Here is a 26,430-nt window from a genome sequence, read left to right as displayed (position 1 = left end):
AGGAAATCTGTTTCAAGGCTTAGGGCAGAGGCAAATTTACTACATGAACCAATAAATAGTAGAAGTTGTTATGTTTGCTCCATCCCAGTCATGGGACCACTATGTACCTCACTGTGCTGGTTTTCAGGAAAACGGAATGAGTTCACACACAACACCTAAGATACACAGCCTGGGACGATAAAAACCATACTTATGCACTTATTTGGCAATAACAGTTTATTATGTGGTTACAAAGCTGCATCCTACATATGATAAAATATTTTTAAAATACAAAATTAATTGACATCTAGCAGAGTTCTATTCTCCTGGTCCCTCTGGCACCTCAGCCCATCATAAGCATCCTGAAAGCAGCAGCTTTAGCTGAGTAAAGGAACAGGTCAGAGTGGTCTCACTAGGCTTGGATGGAAGTCATGGTGGAGTGAGATCGCTGATCTCACTCTGAAGTCTTCTGGCCTTCATTTAATCCATAGCCTGTTCTATGCTGGTTATCATCCCATGACCGTGGGGATGCTGAACATCTGGGGTCTAGCCCCACCTCCTCGGCAATAATTAGTTTCCTATGTAATTGACTACAGAATTCTCTCTTTTACATGTCACCTCCCAGCTCCAGCATGTTTTAAAAGGAGCCTTTTGTGCTAGACTCTCAGTATTGAGGTTAACTATACCCCAGGATGTTCAGAAAATATTGTTAACTTGTGGTTTCTTTAGAACAGTGAGATGAGGGTAGAAAGTGATTTTCACACCAACTATAAAAAATTTTTATTTAGGAATTTAATATTCAAATAGATTTGTTTGTTCAATCTATATTTTATTGGTTCAGGTGATAACTAAACTAGTTGGTACCCTTCTGGGATCAAATGCCAATATAGATTATGTGAGGCTTTTGCTGAACCATTGTTGATAAATAATGAAAACTTTGAAAATGCCATGAAGTTGATTAAAGCATGTTCAGTAGAGACCTATGATGGTCTCTACTAACTCAGCAGGAACCAAGTCTAGTGATGGGTCTGCCGAGGCTGCTATAAATCCAGAAATCCAGATTAGGCATTAGAAACTTCACAGCACTTTTATATGTATGGAATCTAATAACAAACAAACAAAAAAGATGTCTGTAGTTTTATGGCTTTGCTTTTATTTCCCTAGCAATTATTATTATATGTATTTTCCAGGAGTGTCTATCTGGGAAGTCTCGGAAACAGAACCGTTGCTTTACCAGAGTTCGCAGTATTCCAGAGAACCAAGTTCTGAGATTGATTCCACGCCCATGATTCTCCGTAACATTCTTAATGAAACCCATGTTCATTTACAGAGCATGCTTCACAGGAAGAGGTCAGAAGCTGCGCTGTACAGTGGCTCAGCGCCCCATCAAACACGGAAGGGAAACTAAAGTAACACTCGCAACTCGGCTTCTAGATCCAAATCTCTCTCGTGTTAACCAGGAACTGCGGTGCGACCACTCCCACACCCAACAGCCGCGCCCACCGGCAACAGCACGAAGCACAGACGCCCAAGAGCTGAACGCGCCAGGGGCGGGCCCTGCGCCGCGAAGGGGCGGGGAGAGCCCGGATTGGCTCCGGCCGCTGCGTCGCGCGGCTCCGCCCCTCGGCCTACCTCACCCCACAGGCCCGGCGCTGCCCGGCGGACGGCGGACTGCGATTGGCGGGCTCGGGACGGAGTCCGCGACGCAGCGGGAGGTGGGGCCCAGACCGGGGCCTAGTGAGTGGGGAGGGTCGTGTCCGCCGCCAAGGAGGCTGTTGGATCCGAGCGCTTCCGACGGCGTTTGGGGTGCGCGAAGATGGGGAAGGTGGTTTTGATCACGGGAGCCAGCAGGTGAGGTGGTGGCGGGTCAGGGGTGCGAGGGGGCAGGGGTCTGCGACCCGCCTCGGGCTGACTGCCGGGAGCGCCCCTCTGTGGAAACCTGCTCCAGGTGTTCCACCGCAGATGTGGGGCATTTTGAGGGTGTTCAGGGGCTGGCGCTTTGAAGGTGAAAAGGGAAACAGGAGGGTGGCAGTGAGGATCCTGTGGTTATGAAGGGAAAGAGGGGCTGCCCTTGCAGCCCCCGCCCGCTCCCCTCTTTGACTTCACTCATTCACCTGCGGTGTGGTCCCCACCACGTGGCCGTGTTCTGGATTCCAGCTTCCGTGAGCGTTAGGACCGCGGGTGCTGGGCACCTGCCACTTTCTCTACAGAGACGCGGAGGCAAGGAAACTTTTCCTGCTGAGACGCGGGAGGAGTGCAGCTGCCACTCATCCCGGCGTTGCTCATTTGGACTCGGGCTGTTTTGTTCCTTATCTGCATTTCCATCAAGGGTGTGTGGGGGAAGAAACTAAACAAAGTTATGTTTCTACTTGTTGCACTGATGCTTGTGAAATCATTTACAATTGATGCACTCTGAGTTACTACCCAACCACATCCGTCCCTGTGAACCGGTTTCAAACTACGTGTCTGCCACTGGCACTTTCTTCGTGTGTTCTCAGAATTGCTTATGTGTTTCTCTTAAGTATATTGTGATATGTGCAATTGTATACTAGTATTAAAAGCCTGCTATTCTCAAGTGATGACGTATAAACCTAAATATATTTGATGCTGTGTTGGCAGAGCCAACAGATTACTATTGGTTCCAGTCTGTTTTGAGTTTCTGTTTACCTGCAGTCAGTCTAAGTTTTGGATGAAAACTTATTACTTAGGTTTTCTCTGCTGTTTGCCTCGCTGGTCGGACTGCTGGCCTAATTTTCTGTGCCGTTTTCTGTTGCTCTTTCTGAAGTAGTAGATTCATCTTTGAGTGACGTACTCATCCGTGTTTCACTTTCTTGGCCCTCATCTGATAGTAACTCTGTTCCTACCTTCTATGTAATCATCCCACATTCTTTCTTTTGTTTATTTATTTGAGAGTCAGTGTTACAGAGAGGCAGAGAGAGAGAGAAAGGTCTTCCATCTGCTGATTCACTCCCCAGTTGGCTGCAAGGGCTGGAGCTGTGCTGATCTGAAGCCAGGAGCCAGGAGCTTCCTCCAGGTTTCCCACCCTGGTGCAGGGGCCCAAGGACTTGGGCCATCTTCTACTGTTTTTCCAGGCCATAGCAGAGAGCTGGATTGGAAGTGGAGCAGCCAGGACTTGAACCGGCGCCCATATGGGATGCTTTACCCGCTACACCACAGTGCCAGCCCCTCTCCTTACTTTTTTTTTTTTTTTAAGATTTTATTTATTTATTTGAGAGGTAGAGTTACAGACAGTGAGAGGGAGAGACAGAAAGGTCTTCCTTTCATTGGTTCACTCTATGCCGGTGCATGGGCCCAAGGACTTGGGTCATCTTCTACTGCTTTCCCAGGCCATAGCAGAGAGCTGGAGTGGAAGAGGGGCAGTCGGGACTAGAACCCGTGCCCCCATATGGGATGCTGGCGTCGCAGGTGGAGGATTAACCTACTGCGCCATGGCGCCGGTCCCCCCTCTCCCCCTTACTTTTACAGATTTACTTGAAAGGCAGAATCTCATACACACATATGGTGGGAGGAGGGAAGGGGAAGGATTGATTTTCCATGTGCTTGTTGACTCCCCCAATGGCCGGCCCCTCTTTCTCTCTCTATTAGCTGTTCAGACATAGCAGTGGATTGAATTCTTTCTTGTTACTGATGCCTCTTCCTGAAAGATTCATCTGTTCCCTTATCAGGGATTTTTGTTGCTTGCCACAGCGGTAATGATACCATCAGCCGTTGGCCTTGAGGAACCTAGACAGCAAAATAAAACTTACAGGCAAGAAACAGATAATAAGATAATAAGAAACAGATAATAATAAGTGTTTTTAACACTTGCTGGTACTGTATTGAATTGCTTTCATAAGTGGCACTATAAGTACAAAACAAAAACAGGCAGCATAAACTGGATTCAACGAAGTGCTCAGGTACAGTTGATTCGCAGTCCAGTTATTGTGTCAGTGAACTGGTTAGGAATGGGAAGAACATAAACTGGACATCATCTTGAGCCAGTGGGAGAGATCTCTTTTCTTTCAGTAACGTGTGAGTGTTTTCTGTCTGGGCTGCTCATCGGAGCTCAAGTTTTCTGAGCCAGAGAGAAATGCCTCTGGCACTGTCTCAATTAATGTGTGCCCCGTGTTTGAATTGTCTTCCCAGTGGCATTGGCCTGGCCCTCTGCAAGCGGCTGCTGACGGTAGACGATGGGCTGCACCTGTGTTTGGCGTGCAGGAACATGGGCAAAGCCAAAGCCGCCCGCGCTGCTCTGCTGGCCTCTCACAGCGGTGCCCAGGTCACCATGGTACAGGTGGATGTCGGCGACCTGCAGTCGGTGTTCCGGGCTGCTGATGAACTCAAGCAAAGGTCTGTCCCCAGCTGATGGGCTTTCTTCCGTGAGATCGTGTTGCATGACATTTCATAAAATAAAGGATAGGAAAACCTGCAACAGGAAGAGGGACACTTTAGATATTATGCTGAGAAAAACTATATAGAGTGACTCTTTACGTCTCAATACCACATTTTCACCCTCAATCATGATCATAAGATTTTGTTATGTATTTACCCTGACATATGGTCAGTTGTGAGGCCTTATAGTAATACAACTACTATGATGTTTCGTATTCATATTCATTTTACATCTTTCTTCTGCGTTACAGACATTAAGTAGGTAGGGCCAGTGCTGGTGTTCAGCAAGTGACGACAAGGATACGGAAATAGGGATACTATGCCTAAGACGACTCCAACTTTGGGTGGGTGGGTTGGTCCTGGAGCTTGGTTCTCCTTCCTGTTTCCTCAGGAAGCTTTTATCCCCGAGGCCAGTGTAGGTTTGTTCACACCTGCTTGGTAACTGGTCTTTATAAGGTGCGGTATAAACATCTAGTGCAGGAAGGAGTGGAGTCCTTGAATGTGTGACTTCCCTGAAAGTGTTCACAAACTCACATGTTGATGCACAGTGCGATTTTCTGGGTGGGGGTGGGGGTATCCTTCTTTTCAGTTCTAAGAATTTATGCTCAAAAAGGGTTACAGACCTTGCAGTTGTCCATGTTGAACCCTAGGACTTTCCAAAATAAATAATTTTCAAATGCTTTTAAATTTGAGCCTCTTAAGAAGGGAGCACTTAAGGCCATGAGTGAGTTGTGCCAGCTGTCTGTCATCAGCACTTTCATCCACCTTTGCTGCCTTCTTTGAGAATTCCACCCGTAATTATACAAATTTAACAAATGATAGGGCCTGATGTTGTGGTGTAACAGGTAAAACCACTGCCTGCAGTGCCAGCATCCCAGATGGCTGCCGGTTCGTGTCCTGGCTGTTCTACTTCCGATCCCGGTCTCCGCTATGGCCTGGGAAAGCAGTCAAAGATGGCCCAAGTGCTTGGGCCCCTGCACCCACATGGGAGACCTGGAATAAGCTCCTGGCTCCTGGCTTTGGATCAGCGCAGCTCCAGCCTTTTGCAGCCATCTGGGGGAGTGAATCAGCAGATGGACGACCTCTCTCTCTCTCTGTGACTCAGACTTTCAAACAAATAAATAAATCTTTAAAAAAAGAGAGAGAGAAATGATGCTTTTCATGATATTCACTGTAGACAGATCTCTTGCAAATGTTAAGTCTCTGCAGCTCTTAATGGCCCAAATGGACATCTTTGATTCTAGCCTCAAAGTAAGTGAGAGCCAAAGATCTTGAGAAGGGCCCCTTCCCACCGTGAAGGCAGCACAGTCTCTGGAAAGAGGCTGCTTGGATTAAGGCTTAGAAAGGTTTAAAAATTAAAAAGCCTTCTCTGGTCAGAGTTTCACTATTCTCTTTACAACAAGTACTCTGGAGGGAGCCTGCTAAGAATCCTTTGCCTTCATTTAGCTTTTATTCTTCTCTTTAATTAAAAATAAAATATTTGAAAGTAAAAGAGAGAGAGAGAGAGACACCTCCCATCTGCTGATTCACTCCACAGATGCCTGCAAGAGGACAGGCTAAAGCCGGGAGCCAGGAACTCAAGTCTTGGTCTCCCCGGTGAGTGGCAGGGACTCATGCACTTGAGCCATTGCCTGCTGCAATAGCAGGAAGCTAGAGTGGGGAGCAGAGCTGAGGCTTGAACCCTGGCACTCCAGTGTGGGGTGTAGGTGTCCCAGCTGGTGATTTAACCACTGTGCCAAACATCTACCCCTCATTTTGCTTTGGTAGTCCTTTGTACTCTAGTGAACCTTCAACATTTTATGATGCTTAGTACCTGCCCTTGAACACAGGATGTTTCCATATGGAGCTTCCTTTTTTTTTTTTTTTTTTTTTTTTTAAAGATTTGTTTGTTGAAAAGCAGAGCAGCAGAGAGGGAGGGAGGGAGGAAAGGAGAGAGAGAGAGAGATTGAGATTGAGATTTCCATCTGCTGGGCTCACTTCCCAAAAGGCCCTAACAGCCAAGTTCAAGCTTAGCCAAAGCCAGGAACTCCATCTTGGTATCCCACATGGGCAGCAGGAACCCAAGCATTGGGCCATCTTCTGCTGCCTTCCTGGGTGCATTAGCAGGGAGCTGAGTCGGAAGAGCAGGTGAGACTCAAACCAGCACTCTGGTATGGGATGGCAGCATCACAAGCGGTGGCTTAACCTACTCTGCCACAATGCTGGCCCCTCTGCCTGGGTCTTTTGTTGAGACCAAGGGAGAGTTTCTCCAGCACTTAACTGAGAGGACAAAGCCAGGAGGAATTATCAATCAGAGAATATTCAACATCAAAGCCACTGTCAAAGAAAAAAAAAAAAAAACAAACAAAAAGGCAGATATTTACCAAGGCTCAAGAAAAACTGTTGAGGAAGAAATATTGCAACTTTGATGTTGAGTGAATTCCCTTTAGTTTCTTGTGGCTGACTTACTGGTTTAGAAAGTACTTGCTGGCCTTGTAATGGCTTCTGTATTCTAGAGGGAGAATGCACAGTCTCAGTGTATTCTAACCATCTTGGTGTTTCACTTGCAGATTTCAGAGGTTAGACTACGTGTATTTGAATGCTGGAATCATGCCTAATCCACAGCTCAATGTCAGAGCACTTTTCTCTGGCCTCTTTTCAAGGTAATTTCCATTTCTAGGCGCACTGACTGGATGGGAGGAACTCATTTTTCTGCCTAGTTTTGCCCTTGGTGTGTTCATCTGGGGAGGGGGTTTGAAAGGTGAAAGCTGTTGAAGAAAGATGATGGAGGAAGGAGGTGTTACATCATGCAAGAGACACATTCGTCTTTGGTGGGAAACACTGGAAGTCATTGTTCTTACAGTGTTCGAGAGCTCCAGGATATTTCAAGTGGTTGGAAATTTCAGAAAGCAAAAATTTGAGTCTACCTGAATGTGCCTGTTAGCAAGAACTCTTTTAAATTGGCCAGAATTCTCAGACTCCAATACCTAGGAAATCTACTTCCGAAGCATTTCCTGATAGCATTTCAGATGCTGTGACCAGTAGTTTGGGGGAAATGAAGAGAACTAAAGTCTTCTGGGAGGTTCTCAATGCATTTTAATGGATTTCAAAAATGTTTGACTACAACCTAGAATAAGAAGTCCTGTCTTACAACCCAGTATATTCATAAATACTGCATTGCAGTTACTATACTACTATTACTTTACTTTGCTTCCATAAACACATGTGTGTACACACATGCACACCCCATTCCCCCAACACATACACTGGTGTCGATTTGATGAATTGATCCCACAGCAAAACACCACATTAGTATTTGCAGTGTTCTAAGAATTCCTAGTGGAAAAGCAATCTATGTAACTTAAGCCTCCTCTGTGCAGGGGAAGACTTTTTCCCCTTACCATAGCTGTTATTTGCTCAGAAGAGTGTATCTGTAACCTGATTTGGAAAGAGGCAGCAGAGTTTTAGCTGCAGGTTTTTGAGAGACTCAGGTTCTTATTAGTAGAGTGAGCTGTAAGTATGTGATTACTTCTATAAATTGGGGGGGTATGAAACTTTTTTTTTTTAAGATTTATTTATTTGAAAGAGTTAGGGAGGCAGAGAAAGAGAGAGAGAGAGAGAGAGAGGGAGAGAATCATCCACTGGTTCACTCCTTATATAGCTACAGTGTCTGGGGCTGGGCCAGGCCAAAAATAGGAGCTTTATCCAGGAGTCCCACATGGCTGCAGGGGCCCAAGCACTTGGGCCATAGTCTACTGCTTTCCCAGACACATCAGCAGGGAGCTGGATTGGAAGTGTAGCAGCGTTGCAGATGGTGGCTTAACCTGCTGAGCTACTGCACTGGCACCAGGATAAAGTATTTTTGCATCTCATTTAATACAATAATCCAGTCTGACAAATAGATATTTTGATTCCTGTTATTGCAGAATCAAGGAAAGTTTAGTTTGTGTATGTGGGGTGGGTTAGGGAGTGTCGTTGGTATCTTAGGTTAAAGCTTTTAAAGTCATACAATTGTCTTCTGTTGTTTCAGAAAAGTGATTCATATGTTCTCCACAGCTGAAGGACTGCTGACCCAGGGTGACAGGCTCACTGCCGACGGGCTCCAGGAGGTGTTTGAAACCAATATCTTCGGCCACTTTATCCTGGTAAGAATCAGTCTAGAGAGTGGAGAAGCAAATACAGAAGCACTTTTCAGACACCGTATACAGAACTCAGAAAACATGAAACTGAGCTTGGCATCAAATAGCATTGAGGTAGCAGGAAAGCCATTACTGAACATTAGTTGCTTATGATCATGGTTGCTGAATTCTTATGCATCCACACTTGTGTGTGACAATTCCAGGCATACCTATGAAGTTAAGGCTGAGGCGTGTGGCTTATGTAGTGTCTTCTGTATTTTTGCCTCAGCTTCAATCTCTGACAGCCTTAATATCTAAAGTGATACCCAGCTGTGATGCTAGATGTTTATAATTCCTTGGTACTAGAAGAACTTCTGATGCTGAGTTTTTCTGCACAAAACCTGTCTCTATCTCTCTAACCCATATTTATACTCACGGTTGCTTCTTTTTACTTTGGGCCCAGTTTTGCTCAAAATCGGACCTCCTTGAAGACCAGCCTATGTTTACCATAATTAAGATATGGCACATTGGAATAGTATAAAAGAAAAGAGATGGATACTTTGTGCTTATCTGAGACAGCCTCCAGTGTTTTATTATTAAGAAGAAACAGCAGGGTGCAGTATTTACATAGTAGAGTCTCTCATTTCTATGATCAAATGATATAAAACAGTTCTAGAAAAATACCAATTAAACTAATGGCACTGGTTGGTTTTGATGGTCTAGGGTTCCAGGATTTCAGGAATCCGTGGAAAATTCATATTTCATTGTTGATCCTTTAATTGTTTTTTAAAAAATCTCAAAAAATAATTTTAAATTTTAAATTTTCTCCAGTTATCCTTCTTTATGAATTATTAAATTAAATGTTAATGATAAAAGATTAATATATTAATAGTTTGGGGTTTTTTTTGATGAATCTACTTTTTATAAAGTTGTTAAGAAAATCTGTTTGTAGTTTGTGTTGGGGAAATGGCAAAGAATTGTGGCCATAGGTGCAATTATCATAGGTGGCCTGGTATATCTGTGTGTGGACAGCTTAGCAGTAAGGGTTTTGGAAACCATTTTTCAAATAAAATGATACCAAAGTGTATAAGGCCTTCCACCCTTTCCAAATTATAGTTAAGATTCTTCCTACTCTTTGTGGAATACAAACGTGGATTCTGGGTTCAAGTGTAAATGTATTATGTAAACGGATCCATCCCCAGTTTGAATTATGTGGGGCACTCAAACAGTTCCTGGAGGAGGCTGGCACTGTGGTACAGCAGGTAAAGCTGCCACTTGCGACTCTACACCCATTGTGGGCACTGCTTTGTATGCCAGCTGCTGCACATCTGATCCAGATCCCTGTTAATGGCCTGGGAAAGCAACAGAAGATGGCCCAAGTACGTGGGCCCCTGCCACCCACGTGGAAGACCTGGACGAAGCTGTTGCTCCCAGTTTGGGCCTTGCCCAGAGCTGGCCGATGTGGCCATCTAGGGAGTGAACCAGCAGATGGAAGAGATATCTCTCTCTCTCTCTCTCTCTATTTCTACCTCTCCTTCTCTCTGTAACTCTGACTTTCAAAATAAATATAAATTTTTTTAAAAGTTCATGGAAAAATAGAATTAATTTTAAGTTTATTTTGTTGCCAAAATATTTTGAAATCCATGCACAGTTCTTTCATAATACACATTTTCTGTGAACTTTTTGAAGGCTTTTAGTATCTATAAAATGACTAAATTTTAGGGGTGATTTAAAGTAGAGATAATTTTTGTAAAGCTCCAGGCACAATGCAGTGTGACAGTTGAGGAATCAGTTAACTGATTTAATCTTAATCTTAAGCGTATGAGTTTTCTTGATTGTATTTGTCTTACTTGTTCACTGCAAACGTGGAGCACATATGGAAGCCTTCCTAGTAGATTTGTCTTTCATAAACTTCCTGTTTTAGATTTACAGAATTCTTGCAAGCATAGTTTCCCCTATTAAGATCTTGTATTGATGTGTGGTACATTAGTCAAAATAAATGAACCAAGGACAGGTGTTTGCCATATTGGTTAGGATTCTCTTTGAGATGCCCACATCCTTTTTTGTTTTTTAAGATTTATTTTATTTATTTGAAAGGGAGAGTTACAGAGAGGGAGGGAGACACAGAGAAAGAGGGAGGAGGAGGGGAGAGAGAGAGAGAGATCTTCCATCCCTTGGATTACTTCCCAAATGGCTACAACAGCCGGGACTGTGCCAGACTCAAGCCAGGAGCTTCATCCAAGTCTTCCATGTGGGTGCAGTTTCCCCAAGTACTTGGACAGTCTTCCACTGCTTTCCCAGGTGCATTAGCAGGAAGCTGGGTTGCAAGTGGAGCAGCTGGGACTCAAACCAGTGCCCATATGGGATGCTGGCCTAGCAGGCAGTGGCCCAAGCGTCTGCACACAACACCAGCACTGAGATTCCCACATTCTATTCCAGAATACCTGGGTGTGACTCCTGACTTTACTCCCAATTCCAGCTTGCACCTGGAAGGCAGCAGATGATTGCTCAAGTCTTTGGATCCCTGATCCTTCTGGAAAACCTGGATTGAGTTTTCTTCTCCAGTTTCAGCCCAGCTCATCCCTGACTGTTGCAGGCATTTGGGGATTGAACCAGCAGATGAGGTTTCTGTCTGTATTTCAAATAAAATAGATGAATGAGTCAGTACTGATACATTATTATTAAATGAAGTGCATACTTTATTCAGTTTTACCCAATGTCCTTTTTCAGTTCTAGGATCCCATCGAAGATGATGAGAGCTCTTTCAGTTGACACCTGCATCTTTTTGATATACCCTCATCCTTATCATTTTCTGTTTCTGTTTTACCTTTGGTTTTGAACAATTGCTTACTTTCTGGCACCGTAAGATGCTTCAGACTTGTATAATTCCTACCTTAGTCCTAGAATCAGCCAGAGATCTCATTCCTTTTATTGGAGAACAGGTATTACAAACCACAAGTGCTCATTGTATTGAAGAATTAGTTGCTTCTAAACCCTCTCAGCTAACAGACCAAGGAGGTATATATGTGTATAATAACTCCTGTAGATATACATATCTATCATTTTTATGTAACTATTTCCCTACTCAGACATGAGTTAATACTGATTATCTATTATGTGGGTCATTCTCACTTTCTCCTCTTATTTGTGAAACTGCACTTCAGTGAAATCTGGTGCCCACCATCCTATATCCATTTGCTTATTCAGTTACAGTGTGTTTTTATATATATAAATATATACATATACACACAATTATATATAATTATATAATTTATATATAATCATTTAATTCCCTTCATAGAGCTGGTACTTTTTTTTTTTTTTAAAGACTTTTTATTTATTTATTTGAGAGGCAGAGTTACGGAGAGAAGGAGAGACAAAGAGAAAGGACTTCCATCCACCGGTTCACTCCCCAAGGGGCTGCAATGGCTCAAACTGTGTCGATCTGAAGCCAAGAGCCAAGAACTTCTTCTGAGTATGCTGCACGGGTGTAGAGGCTCAAGTACTTGGGCCATCTTCCACTGCTTTCCCAGGCCATTTGCAGAGAGCTGGGTCAGAAGTGGAGCAGCTGGGACATGAACCAGCTCCCATATGGGATGCTAGCACCGCAGGCGGAGGCTTAGCTTACTATACCACAGTGCCGACCCCATATCTGATACTTATTTAAAAATATTTATGGGGGCTGGAATTGTGGTGCCGCAGGTTAAGCTGCTGCCTGTGCTGCTGGCATTCCATCTGAGTGCCGGTTCGAGTTCTGGCTGCTCCATTCTTAGCCAGCTCCCTGATAATGCACCTGAGAGGCAGCGATAATGGCCTTAGTATTTGGACCCTGTGACCTGTGTGGGAAACAAAGATGAAGCTCCTGGCTTCGGCATGGCCCAACCTCGGCTATTTGCAGCCATTTGGGGAATGAACCAGTGGATGGAAGATATCTCTTCCCCCACCCCTAACTCTGCCTTTCAAATAAATAAATCTTTAAAAACTAAGCAAAACAAAAATTTTATTCATTTATTTGAAAGAGTGACAGAAACAGAGAGAGAGACAGAGACACAAAGAGATCTTCTATTTACTGGTTCATTCCCAAAATGTCCACAACAGCCAAGGCTGGGCCAGACTGAATCCAGCAGTCAGGACTCCATCCAGGTCTCCCACTTGGGTGGCAGCGACCCAACTATTTGACCATCATTTGCTGCTTCCCAGGTGCACTAGCAGGGGGCTGGATCAAAAGGAGTAGCCATGACTTAAACACGCACTCCATTATAGGATATGGGCATCCCAAGCGACAGTTTAACCCATTGCACCACAGTGCCCATCCTGATCTGATACTTCTTTATTCTTTATCCTCCCATTGAGATTCGGGAACTGGAACCTCTCCTCTGTCACAGTGACACTCCATCTCGGCTCATCTGGACATCATCTCGCAACGCAAGGAAATCTAATTTCAGCCTTGAAGACATCCAGCACAGCAAAGGCCAGGAACCCTACAGCTCTTCTAAATACGCCACTGACCTTCTCAACGTGGCTTTGAACAGGCACTACAACCAGCAGGTGAGCCTTGTCTCAGTGATAAGGACATGGCAGGGCAATGGTTTCTTAATTAGCTACAGCTGATTTTCCAATAGCTGCCTGGCTTTTCACTAGCCATTGTAGGTTAGAGTGATAGTGGGTGTATATGAGAGTTTTAATGCTCAGATCGCTAGCCATCAGGGAAATGCAAATCAAAACCACTTGATGTTTTACCTCACCCCAGTTAGAATGGCTGTCGTACAGAAACCAGCAAACAATAAATGCTGGCAAGGATGTGGGAAAAAAGGTACCCTAATCCACTGTTGATGGGAATGTAAACTGGTGCAGCCATTGTGTAAGACACTATGGAGATATCCCAGAAATATAAAAATTGATCTACCATATGACCCCGTAATCCCACTTCTGGGAGTTTACCCAAACAAAATGAAATCAGCATATGAAAGAGTTATCTGTACCCCATGATCATTGCAGCTCAATTCACAAAGATATGAAATCAACCCAGATGTCCATCAACTGATGACTGGATAAAGAAATTATAGTATATATACACTATGGAATACTACTCAACAGTAAAAAAAAATAAATCCCGTCTTTTGTAATAAAATAGATGTAAGTGGAAACCATTTTACTTAGTGAAAAAAATAAGCTAGTCCCCCAGAAGACAGATACCATATGTTTTCCCCTTGTCTATGGTAACAGAGTACCTAAAATGTAATGTATTGGAGTGAAAGTGACATTTTGAGATTCAATGATTGTTTACAGCCCTTGTCTTGACTGTTGAGGAGCAGTGTTTTTTCTTTAGACTATTTAACTCTTTACTTAGGGTAGGGTGAATCTTATGAGTATAAAGTAAACTGATAATAGATCTTTGTAAAAATTAAGAGTGGGAATAAGAGAGGGAGGAGGAAGAAGGATTGGGGTGTGGGTGGGAGGGAGGATAGGGAGGGAAGTATCACTATGTTCCTGAATCTGTATATATGAAATACATGAAATTCTGTACCTTAAATAAAATAAAGTTTTAAGGGAGAGAGAATTAGTTCCTGACGTTCCGGGTTTATGTGGTTCATTGACCATTCTGCGGTTCTTCAGGAGCTCTGTGTTGACAGAACAACAGTACTGACAGTAGCAGTAGCTACTGTTTAAGTACTCACCTTGTTTCCATGCAGTACTCCTCATCTCTGTTTGTCATTTCATACCTACCCTGTTAACGGTGAGGTGAGTTTGAGTGTTCCCATTTTCAGAAGAGGATATTGTAGTTCAGAGAAGTTAAGGGCACAAAGCTTGTAAATGGTAGAGCTCAGAGCTGGGGCCATAGTTAACAGCTTGGACTTGACTTATTGAACCGTGCTGCCACCTAGTGTCTATCCTATCAGGTGTTTATAGGAAGTTCAGTAGTTCTAAAGGTTTCTGCAGGCTGGTGATTAGGATGGGAATCCAGAGGTCTATTTGCGTGACGACCTGAGTTTAGCTGGTGTATCTTTGGTCTCTTGCCAGTCACCCTGGCTACTTGAGGCTGCTGTTTCTAGAACTTACTGTTTCTGTGTATGCCTCTGTTGCCCAGGTCTAAAATCATAACTTCCAGTCTTTGTCATGGACATTTCTTTTGTTTGCTTTGGCTGTTTTGCATGAGTATGGGACAATGGAGGCATTTCATTCCACTAAAAGGTACAAAAACCTACCATGTTAGGGCACTGGGCAGGCTTAGGATTGAACGGGAAGGTAAAATAAAAACGTGATCAAAGAAAAGATGTCATTCTGCAAGGCAGGTTCTTTGATCGTGAATTGGACATAAGAAATCTAAACTTTATGAGACATTTAAACTTATGGTGTAGTTGTCAGCTTTTTGTTACTAGAATGAAATACCTAAGACAAACTAATTATGAAGGAAGGAGGTTTATTTCACACTTCATTTTGGAGGTTTCACAGTCCTATATAGAACAGCCCCATTGGCCTGGCACTTGACGAGAGCAGTGGATGGCAGAATATGTGCAGAGGAAGGATCATCAGAGTAGAGAAAGATCAGCTAGGCCAACTTTCTCCCAAGAACTACCTTCCAATGGCATACTCCCAATAACTGAAAGACCTTCCACTAGGTCCACTTCCTAAACACCATAATTGGATTCAGTCCCCACCAGTGTAGCACCATCAATCCATGACTCTGAGGTGAAAATATCTGCATATATTGGGGAGCCAAGTCATGTTCTAACTATAGCTTCTGGTTATTCTGGAATGGAGACTATTTTAAGATGGAATTCATTGATGATCTGACTTAAAATCATGCCTCTTGGTAAAGGGAGTCGCACAAAGTAGATGCTAAGAACATTCTCTCTAGAATTAGATTTGAACTCTGGAACTAGAACTCTTGTCCTTTTCACTGCCACCTGAGGCAGATGTTTAATCTCCTTCTCTTGGTTTCCTCTCACATTTCTTGGCAGAATTGAGTGTGCACGTCAGTAGGAAGCAGTCACAGTGGTGCATTTTGCTCAGAATGTTAGTGTGTGCATGTGTTTCTGCACGTATGTACGTGTGGGTGTGCATGAGCTGGGCATATGTGCTTGTGTGCATGTACATGTGTGGGAGCACATAAGTACCTGCTTGGGTTTTAGCAGGAGTGGGGGTGTCTGTGGGGTGTGTGCACATTCCTGTGTGTGATCAATTGTCGACTGCTGTTACTACTGTTGAATTCAATGTGTTGGTCCCAATGTGAGCCTTCTTCTGCAGTCTTTTGAGATGATTAAAAACTTGCCCCAAGTGCTTCGTGGTACTCTGGAAACTCCCTTTTCGTGAGCCTGGCCAGAATGGAGTCACTTTTCCTTTCATAAAAAGCTCTGGAATTTTATTTAAATTTCAATTATTTGGGATGTTGTATTTTACAAAAAAGATTTGATTAATGCTGCTCCCTCCTAAGACCTATTTTTAAAAAAAATTTATAAAAACATAATTTCAATCCACACCATAATCAGAGGCTTACTGCAATAATAACCATAATGTTCAACAAGTAAAAAGAAGACCATAGTTCCACAGGAGTATAAACAAGGGCTAAAAACAAACAAACAAAAAAACACATCAGAAAATGTCCATTTCATTCCTATATTCTGTATTAAGTACCACATGTCAGAGAAAACATAGGACATTTGTGTTTTTTGGGACTGGCTTATTTCACTAAGCATAATGGTTTCCAGTTATGTGCATTCTGTTGCAATAGATAGGATTTCTTTCTTTTTTTTGGCTGAACAGTGTTCCATAATGTGTGTGTATGTGTGTGTGTGTATGTATACATTTTTTAAATCCAGTTATCAGTTGATGGACATCTGGGTTGATTCCATATCTTAGCTATTGTTAATTGAGCTGTAATATACATAGGGGTACAAATAAATCTTTCATATGCTGATTTTATTTCATTTGGATAAATTCTCAGGAGTGGGACGGCCAGGTCATACGGTTGATCTATTTTCAGATTTCTGAGGAACCTCCGTACTGTCTTACACAGTGGTTGTACTAGTTTACATTCCCACCATATATTACATTTCCCCTACATCCTCACCACTAAAGTCTCTTGAGATTGGTTCTCAGCTTGACTTTTCCTCCTTTGCTTGCATTTATTTACTTAGTTTTTGGGTAGACAGAGAGAGATGCACAGAGATAGAAAGAAAGAAAAATAGAGCTCCTCTATCCCATAGTTCATCCTCCAAATTCCCCCAATGGCCAGGGGTGGGCCAGGCCATAGCTGGGAGCCAGGAGCTCCAACAGGGTCTCCTAGATGACTGACAGAGACCCAGCTACTGCAGCCATCACTGCTGCCTCCCAGGTTATGTTAACAGGAAGCTGGATTGGCAATGGAGCTGGCACTCTAACCCAGGCACTCAGATAAGGGATTCAGGCATCCCAACCTGCGATTTCATCACTAGGCCAAATACCTACCCTCTCCTTGGCTTCTATGAGGAAGGAAGAAGCTAAGAAAGAACCACATTAGGGGATTCCTTTAGAAGCCTTGTGTTACTGGAAATATTGTCAGGTTCTATCCAGGCTCCCTAAGAGATTTTAATCATCCTTTAATGAACCCACACACAAGCCATAGAGAAATACTCAAGGTCATCCCAGTTTTCTTCACTAGAATTGAACGTGTGGAGGGACTGCAGTCTATGATAAGACTACCTTCTTGTTTAATTCTTTTGTTTATCAATGTCAGAAAGTTGTAAATGTTGATAATTCTAGGTTTTAGTTTGAAGCTTTCCTCATTTGTGACTGAATACTCACTGTTTCTAGATAGTTCCAAGAAGAAGAATTTTGCAGGGGCTGGCATTGTGATACGGTGGGTTAAGCTGCCACTTGCAATGCCGGCATCTCATATTGGAGTGCAGGTTCGAGTCCTGGCTGTTCACTTCCGATCCCACTCCCTGTTACTATTCCTGGGAAAACAACAGGTGATCACCCAAGTACTTGGGTCTCACGAGAGAAAATCTGATGGAGTTTCTGGCTCCTGGCTTGAGCCTGGCCAGCCCTGGCTGTTGAAGCCATTTGGGAAGTGAGCCAGCGGATGGAAGATTCTCTCTCTCTCTCTCTCTCTCTCTCTATATATATATATATATCTGTCTCTCCTTCACTCCCTCCCACTTTCCCTCTCTCTGTGTCACTCTACCTTTCAAAACATAAATCTTTTTTTAAACAAAAAGAAAAGAATTTTACTTAGTTATCTTTGGGCCAAATACAAGGGTACTTCAAAAAGTTCATAAAAGTAGAATTAACAGCTAAGTTTAATTTGGTGCCAAATTTTTTGAAACCCATGCAAAGATTTTTGTTTTGTTTTAATACGCATTTTCCATAAACTTTTTGAAACCTTCTGGGTTTCAAAAATCCTAACTTTTTGTTACCTTCTGGGAAGGACTTGAGGGCTGTAACACTGCTGAGTCCCAGCTCAGAGGACTGTTTGCTAAGTCCCGGGCATCCTCGGGGGTGGCTGCTCTGTGTCAGGTGCTGCCTAGCTCCTGTAGCCCTGGTAAAACTTGTAGCTCTGTGTTGCTCAGGGTGCTGTTGTCCTGTGAACTGCATGGTATACCGGCACTTCCTATTTTTTATTTGAAAGAAAAAAATGAGAGACGAAATACTAAAAATTTGAATGAAAATGGCAAGATCAAAATAAGGCAAATGTGGAAAAAATAAACTAAAAGAGTAAAACAAATTCCAGTGCTCTAGGACTTATTACAGATGCATGCGGGGTCTTTTTTGTTCTGTTTTGTTTTAATTAACATTAACTCTGTGTTAATTGGGGCTGTCTTTATAGGACAGACTTTTCTAAAATGATGGGCCCTAGGCTAAGGATCTGGCTTAGTGCTCTTCTGTTGGAGAAGTTTTTATGGCACCTTGTACAGCCCTTTGTTCCTCTCTGATGCCAGGAGTGCCCACCTCAAGCTAGAGGTGTGGGTCTTAGCTAACTGCAGAGCAGCAGACCCGTGTTTTTGGCTTAGCCATCTGTATTTACTAGCTCAGAAACTTCCTGAGGGCTAGGACGGCTGATCCTAAGTGCTTGTTATGGTTGACACCTGCTCTTCAATAAAGCCAATAACATGGAAAATTCAGCTAATCAAGCCACAGTCTTCTCTCTTAGCTCCAAGATTGGTTACTCTTTATACTGCAAGGTTATTGCAAATTGAAAGTTTTACATCCCAAGTGCCTTTCATTGTGGGTTCTCAGTACATAATGCTTTTTCTTTTTTTTAAATTTGCATTTATTTATTTGCGATATCCCATCCATCCACTGGTTCACTTCCCAGATGCCCACAACAATGGTGTCTGGGTTAGGGCTGAAAACTAGGAGCCTGGGGACTCAATCCATGCCTTGGACTTGGGTGGCAGGGATCCAATTTCTTAAGCCATTACTACTACATTCCAGGGTTTGCATTAACAGGAAGTTGAAATCTAGAGCTAGAACTGAGACCTGAACCCACACCTGGCAATGTGGGATGCAGGTGTCTTAACCACTAGGCCAGACATTTGTCCCTCAGTACATGATTCTTAAGCTCAAATGCTACCCAACATCAGGGACAATCCAGAGCATAAATCCTTGATAGCACTGGCTTTGTGGCTCATATGGGTATCTCTTTATTAACTAGCATATAGTCAGACTGAGTCAGTACACACTGAATCAAAATCTGTCGCTACCCTTGTTGTTCCCCCAGGGCCTGTATTCCAGTGTGGTGTGCCCAGGCACAGTGTTGACCAATATGACATATGGAATTCTACCTCCCTTCATGTGGACACTGCTGCTGCCATTCATATGGTTGGTGAGTAATGAATATGTCATTGCTTAGTTAAAGCATTGGGAAATGATTTAAGAAATTGAACTTAAAGGTAGCAGAATTCCACTTAACACGAGCTTTTAAAAATATTTATTTTCACCTATTTGAAAAGCAGAGAGAGACAGAGACAGAGAGAGATCCTCCATCTGCTGACTCACTCCCTAGATGCCTATAACAACCAGGGCTGGCCAGGAACTTCTTTCAGGTCTCCTGAATGAGAGGAGGGGCCCAAGCAGTTAATGCATCCCAGGATGCAGTAGCAGGAATGCTAAGTCCAGAAGCAGAGCAGCTGGGGCTTGAACCAGCAGTGCAGTCTGGGACGTGGGATCTCAAGCTTCAGCTTAACCTGCTGTGCCACAGCACCTGCCCCAACCTGAGGTTTCTGCAGTTCGATGTGTGTGACCTCTGCTTAATCCTTCCTGGCGTTACCACTGCACCGTCTCTTGAGTTTCCACTGCTCTTTAAAGCAAGGTCTCTTTAATCATGTACCATAGATCCCAAGATCCCATGGTTTTGGGAAATCCGTGTTAAACAATACTAAACTGGATGTCTCTGAGTTTTCATTGTTATTGTAAGTTTTCAAAAAGGGGATGACTGTATATTATATTGCTATAGAAATATGTTTTGGTTTGGTGTTTTGAGGATTTTGAAGAATCATTGTTCCTTTATCACACATTGGAAAATGCTACTTTTAGGAAATGTGCCTTTCTTTAGGGCTAAGGAAGAGATGTTCCTCCATTATGGCAGGCATGGAACAGAGATCTGAAGGAAATACGCCTTCATATTAAAAGGAGCTGACTTAGAGTGGTGCACATTATATGATTTTTTTTCCTTTTTACCTTCTTCATTTTCTGATATTTAACAAGTGTTCTATAGTGAGAGATGCAGGTTTTCTTTCTTAATATGTACATTAATAATTATTTTGTGGCTGTATTCTAAACCACCTCACAATGACTGTTACTTCTTTTCCTTAGCTTCGCTTTTTTGCAAATGCTTTCACTTTGACACCATACAATGGAGCGGAAGTCCTGGTATGTTACTGGAGTTTTTTTTTTTTTTTTTTTTTTAATCTGGTATAATGGCTTATAGATGTGAATTGTAATTTCACTGGAAACAAACGATGGCAGCAGAAAAGATAATAAGAGAACAAGCTCTGAATAGTCAAGATTCCGTTTGGGACTAAAGTGAGTCAGAAGGCTAGGTACAGAACATCAGGAGCAAAGTCTGAAAGTGGCGCTGGACACTGTGCCTAAAGAGAAGGCACTTGGGCACAACCAAGATGTACCAGTAGCAGGGGAGGCGTGGAGCCACTGAACTCTACAGGGGATGGTAAAGCAAAGTGGTGGCTGGGTAGTCAGACAGCTCTTTACCACGGAGAAGGTGTTGCAAATTAGCAGTAGGGGCAACAAAGTCCAATTCCATTCTCCTCTGTGGAGATTCTCTTTGCCTTATTAGTATCAGACAGATTATTCTCGTATCAGGAAACCAACAGATTTTCTTAAATCACACATAACAAATAGATTGCATTTGTTTCTTTGTCAATGGCAGACATTACTAATGGATCATGATATTCTTTTTTACTGTACACAGTGATCTCTCTTCCAAGCCAGACTCTGCTAATGGATCAAAATTGTCATACAAGATTAAACTTAAAAAAAAAAAAACAGTGATGAAACTTGTCCTTTATTCTTTACACCATCTAGTTGAAATCCTAGTGTAGTGGTCAGTTCTTTGTGGACATGGCTTCCCTCATTCCTCTGAGGTCCTTCAGCATCTTCTTTCAAAACTGGAGGTGCTACATACTTAGTAGGTTCTTAAATCTTGACTAAATTGAAATGAACTAAGAAAACCATAAAGAGAGTTGGGTCGATGCTCTTGTTTTAGTACATGTTGCAGAAGAAATGTGTTTTTTGGGACACAGTTGATTATAGAAGGAAGTGCTTTTAAACTATATTTCAATTGCTCTTAATATACTTGCCAAACCATTAGAAATATTAATAGTCTCTTAAGAAATTACTTCTTTTGTACATCTGTAGCACTAAAAATCAAGTTTAGAAATCAAGTATATATTGAGTGCCAGTGGGGTGGGGAGTACTTAGAATGTAAAAATCTGTATTTCCAAGTAGTTTAGAAAATTGCTTTATTTCTAGAAAAATAATGAATTCATGAAATAGGCAAGAACATAATACATTCTGTATTCAAGAGGTGAGTGCTTTAGGAATAATCAGAAAGTAGAATCAATAGGGACTGGAGACATTGAAGAAGACTTGGCTCACTAAGTGGGACTTGGTCTGGGCTCTGAAGGACAAGGTTTGACTTACATAGGGTGGATAGCATGACCCTGGTGTTACAGTTTAAAGCAGCTGGATTTGTGTCACTCTGCTGTAATTTCTTAAAATGTGGAAGGGTGGGAGACTAGCACCCTGAATCCCACTTAGTGATAATTGTAGATGCCAGTGGGTGTGGATGAGGCTCTGAGTGCACTGCTTGTGGAACGTCAGTTTCTTTCATTTTTTTGTGTAAGTTTTGTCTCCTTAAATGGGCTGAGCTTGAGAAGCTGAAAACATGGTGGTGAGGATGTGGGTACAAGAATTCAAATCCTGTATCTCCAGTTCCGGGTTGGGAGCCCTTGGGTATGTTTTAGGAATAAGTGAGAAGAGGTATATTGTAAGGGTTTCAGTGTGATTCAACATGTAAGATTTTAAGGAAAACTAAGTTAATGAAAGTAATGCAGTTCTAACTTGCAACTTGACAAATCAATGGAGCAGAATAGAAAGTTTAGATGTTGGCTCATAAGCATATGGGGATTCAATATATAAGAAAGATGAAATTCCAAAACTAATGGGGAAAAGATGTATTTGACAAATGTATGGGTAATAAAGTCCAATGTAGAACAGGAGCTTTTCTTCATATTTTACACCAAAATAAAAATCTGGACAAATTAAGAGCTTTATATATGACAGCTAAAAGATGAAGTTACTAGAAGACAGTATGGGGACATTTTTGAATAGTTTCAGAATTCCAGAAATTGTAAAAGACTGAACATTTTGACTAAGTTTTTTAAAATTACATAACCAACAACTCCATTTAAGTAAACCCCAAAGACTAACTACGAAGTAGAAGAAAAATACCTGACATTCATTTTATAACTAAAAGGCTAATTTTCCTTGATAAGGAGTTTTGACAAGTCTGGGAAAACAGTCTATTGGAATAAAGATCAAAGGACCTGAACAGAGAGGTTTTTTTGTTGTTGTTTGTTTTTAGGATCTGTTTATTTTATTTGAAAGGCAGAGTTAGAGAGAGAGAAGAGACAGACAGAAATCTTCCATCTGCCGCTTTACTCCCCAAATGGCTGCAGCAGCCAGAACTTTGCCAAGCCAAAGCCAGGAGCCAGGGACTTCTTCTCAGTCTCCCCTACACGTAGGTGTAGGGGCCTAAGTGCTTGGGCCATCTGCTGCTGCTTTCCCAAGCACATCAGCAAGGACCTGGATTGAAAGGAGAGCAGCTGGGAATAGAACCAGCACCCATATGGGACAGAGGAGCTGAAGTTGGAGCTTAACCTGCCATGCCACAGTACCGTCCCCAAACAGAGTAGTTTTAATCATATAAGAAGATACTTAACTTCACTCATATTGAGTTATGAAAATCATTGCATACTTATTGAAAAATTTATTGGCATATATAATTAACAAGTATTCTACAATTCAGATTAGCAGAGACTAGAAAATTTGATAATGTATGATACCCACAAGGGTGTGTGCAGTTACTCTTCCGCACTGCTTGGGGGAGGATACATTAGTATAGCCTGCACTGAGAACTCTGACAAGATCAGGCAATAAAGGAAGCTCTCATACCCTTAATCCGGCAGCTCCATCTTTAGTGTTTATCTTACAGATGTACTCAAAGATTGATTAAGTTTAATCACAGTCAAATTTGTAATAATCCAAACTGGAGACAAGCTATATATCTTAATTGAGAATTGTAAATTATGATACATGCCTGAAATGGAATCCTGTGCAAGTATGCTTTAGAAAAGAACAAAACAAGGCTGGCACCGCAGCTCAATAGGCTAATCCTCTGCCTGTGGCGCCGGTACACCGGGTTCTAGTCCCGGTCAGGGCACCAGATTCTGTCCCGGTAGCCCCTCTTCCAGGCCAGCTCTCTGCTGTGGCCCGGGAGTGCAGTGGAGGATGGCCCAAGTGCTTGGGCCCTGCACCCCATGGGAGACCAGGAGAAGTACCTGGCTCCTGCCTTCGGATCAGTGCGGTGCGCTGACCATGGCGACCATTACAGAGTGAACCAACAGCAAAGGAAGACCTTTCTCTCTGTCTCTCACTGTCTAACTCTGCCTGTCAAAAAAAAAAAAAAAAAAAAAATTAAAGAACAAAACAGCTCCATATGTACTAACTGGGGGGTAAGGCATATTGTTCATGTGAAAAAGGCTGTGTGCTGTGCTTCCCTGTGAATAATAAAAAAGAATGTACATAATTTTAGATGGTTAGATTTTATTTGGAAAAATATACAAGAAACTTTTAAGATGGTTGCTTCCAGAAAAGAGAACTGTGTGGCTCTAAGATTGGGAAGGGCAGGAGACATACTTTGTACCATGTATATCTCTTGAATGTTATCTATGTGCACGCTTATTTGTTAATAAAATCTTACATCAGGAGGTGACTATCCACTGTAAGTCAGCTAGTCTGTATTCCATGACCCTGGTTTTGGAGATTAAAGGAAGAGACAGCAAACATGATTCAAAGGATACTATTAAGCAGGCTGCCTTATTTTCTCCCTTTGAGTTACCATAGAGATTCACAGAGAATTCATAATTAGCTGATGAAATTCACTGGGGTTTTTATAATTTGTTTGGGAGCCCAGTAAAGAGAAATAAATCCAAGTAAAAAAGAAATCATGGACACACTCTTTCTTTCTAGGTTTGGCTTTTCCATCAGAAGCCTGAGTCTCTCAACCCTCTGGCAAAATACATGAGTGCTACCACGGGCCTTGGAAGCAATTATATAACGACCCAAAAGGTAGAGTTGGTCTCATTGTTAGGCTGCGGCGCTTGCTACCAGGCCAGTGACCAGCCCCACCGCTTCCCCGCTTCTCTCCCTGGGCTTCCACTCTCTGTCCCCTGGCACCTTGGTGGCTTGGTTCCATTTCCTTCTGCTCCCCCTGCCCCTGAGCCTTTGCACGTGTCATCCTTTCTACCTGAGTGGCTCTCGCCCTTCTTCCAACGACTCCAGGTCTGTTCATCCTCTAGATCTTGACTTATGTGTGTCCCAGCTTTCTGTGACCCTGGGGACCGGGCCAGCTGCCTCTGTTGTAGGTTTTCATGACATCTTATACCTGTACTGTGTGGCACTTATTCTCTGTCAGTGTGCAGGACTTGTGTTCTCTGTTAGTATGCAGGAGTACTGCATGGAAAATTCATGGGGAAAATAGAATTAAAATCACAGTTGGTTGGTGTCTTCTGTTACTTTTATGTAGGAGTTGGGGAAGATAGCCAAAACTCAAATCTTACTATCTTAACTTCTAAAGGAAGCATCAGTGGATATGGGGAGTGTTGGAGACTGGACTGAGTGTTAGTATGTCCTCAGGTTCTTGAGTTTCCTAACATTCCCCACGTTGCTGCCACCACAGCCTTTTCCTGCTGCCCCATCCACGCTGCCCCATCTCCCATTATAGTTCTCTTACATATGTCAAATGCCTTCACTTTACACAAATGCTATTCATTTTTCTAACCATCACTGTTTGCTTCTTTTTCAGATGGACCTAGATGAAGACACTGCCGAAAAACTTTACCAAAGTTTACTGGAACTGGAAAAGCAGGTGAAAGTCTCACTTCCAAAGGCAGAGCCCCAGAGCTGACAGTGCAAGGCCTGAAGCATCGTATGCCGCCTTTGCATTGCAGGGCATGTGGATTTCCACTGAGCTTGGATGACAGGCATTTTTAGTAGACTGTGAGCTAGGCCTCTTCTCCTGCTTTTCAGAATTAATTCTAAGACTATGTAGATATGCCTGAGTGTGAGTGTGTGTGTATACTTGAGAAAAAGATGGGTACAATAAATATGCATTAGATACTCTCCAGAGTGTTGTCACATCACCATTCCTGGAGCCGCCTGATAAGACACCTGGTTATGTTGTTCTACCAGCAGGATCTCAGCTCAGCTCCACAGGATGTAGGAAGGACTTGAATGCCTGTGACACAGGCACACGTGAACCTCCTCTTGGCCTGCCTCTGCGAGAGCAAGTCCTGAGGTGGGGAAGGGGAATAGGGGGCAAGAACCGATATATTCCTAAAGCTGTACCTATGAAATCTGTATTCATTAAATAAAAGCTTTCTTAAAAAACAAAAGAGGAAGTTTTATTCCTTTCTTTATGAGCGATTTTTTCTTAAGTCTTTTGCTTTACTTCTTCCTACATATGCTGCTTCCAACAGTCATAAAATTGTTAGGATCCTAGCAGTTCTAGCTCAAATGCCCATGTAGTTAATCACAGGAACAAAAGAATCATATATATATATATGTGTGTGTATATATATATATATTAATCACTTGGATTATGTATTTTCTTATTTTAAGAATATCTTTTATTGATATGGGAGTAGTTCCTGCTAACGCTGGGCCTGACTACAGCATCATTTAGAAATTTGTTCATTGGTGATCAACTCACTTTCATGATTATAGTTTAGTCAATGTAAACTTGCAACAAAAAGTCTTCACTCACACTGTTTCAATAAAGCTTTAAATTGAATAACTGCTAGGAGGAGATCCACTGGTGTAAGGTACTCTCCGTTAGAGGAAGAAAGTGTATTTAAAAAAAGGACTTAATTTTCATGTGGAAGGTAATGAAGCAAAGGCTTTTCTTTGTAAACCTTAGAAAGGCTGTACCCTAGGCCTCATTTATTATGCAAACAAAATGCTTAAGTGCCTAGATATTTTCACTGTAAATATAACCAGCATTAACACCTACAGTATAATAGAGTCAGAACAATTTTGAATAAATTAATAAAAGTGAAAAATGAGACATAAAAATAATTTTCCCACAACTCAAAGTATAGATATTTTGGTTAGAGTTTCTCTAATCTTGTTGTTAGAAGCTTTGTATAAGAATAAAGACTCTGTAAGTACAAGTGAATGC

At 42.4% G+C, this 26,430-nt stretch overlaps 1 protein-coding gene across 4 annotated transcripts; it reads left to right on the top strand.

Moving 5' to 3' along the window:
- The first annotated feature begins 1,703 nt into the window (after positions 1 to 1,703).
- Positions 1,704 to 25,645, top strand: HSD17B7 (hydroxysteroid 17-beta dehydrogenase 7). 4 transcript variants are annotated; one of them, XM_089299659.1, is made up of 9 exons: positions 1,704 to 1,830; positions 4,126 to 4,329; positions 6,921 to 7,013; positions 8,407 to 8,495; positions 12,822 to 13,016; positions 19,171 to 19,275; positions 20,265 to 20,321; positions 24,222 to 24,320; positions 25,057 to 25,645. In XM_089299659.1, exons 3-9 carry the CDS (start codon positions 6,950 to 6,952, stop codon positions 25,156 to 25,158), a joined length of 711 nt encoding a protein of 236 aa, XP_089155785.1. In that variant the 5' UTR covers positions 1,704 to 1,830; positions 4,126 to 4,329; positions 6,921 to 6,949; the 3' UTR covers positions 25,159 to 25,645. The 4 variants fall into 4 exon arrangements, with proteins under 4 accessions (XP_089155785.1, XP_051713145.1, XP_089155784.1 ...); XM_051857185.3 differs by having other exon boundaries at positions 8,381 to 8,495; XM_089299658.1 differs by lacking the exon at positions 4,126 to 4,329.
- Positions 25,646 to 26,430: the final 785 nt, after the last annotated feature.

The sequence above is a fragment of the Oryctolagus cuniculus genome, chromosome 7 (genome assembly GCF_051225735.1).
Source record: "Oryctolagus cuniculus isolate XC-2025 breed Fujian yellow rabbit chromosome 7, ASM5122573v1, whole genome shotgun sequence".
NCBI lineage: Eukaryota > Metazoa > Chordata > Mammalia > Lagomorpha > Leporidae > Oryctolagus > Oryctolagus cuniculus.
Note: the sequence above shows the minus strand (reverse complement) of the source record. Positions and strands in the feature narration are given on the sequence as shown.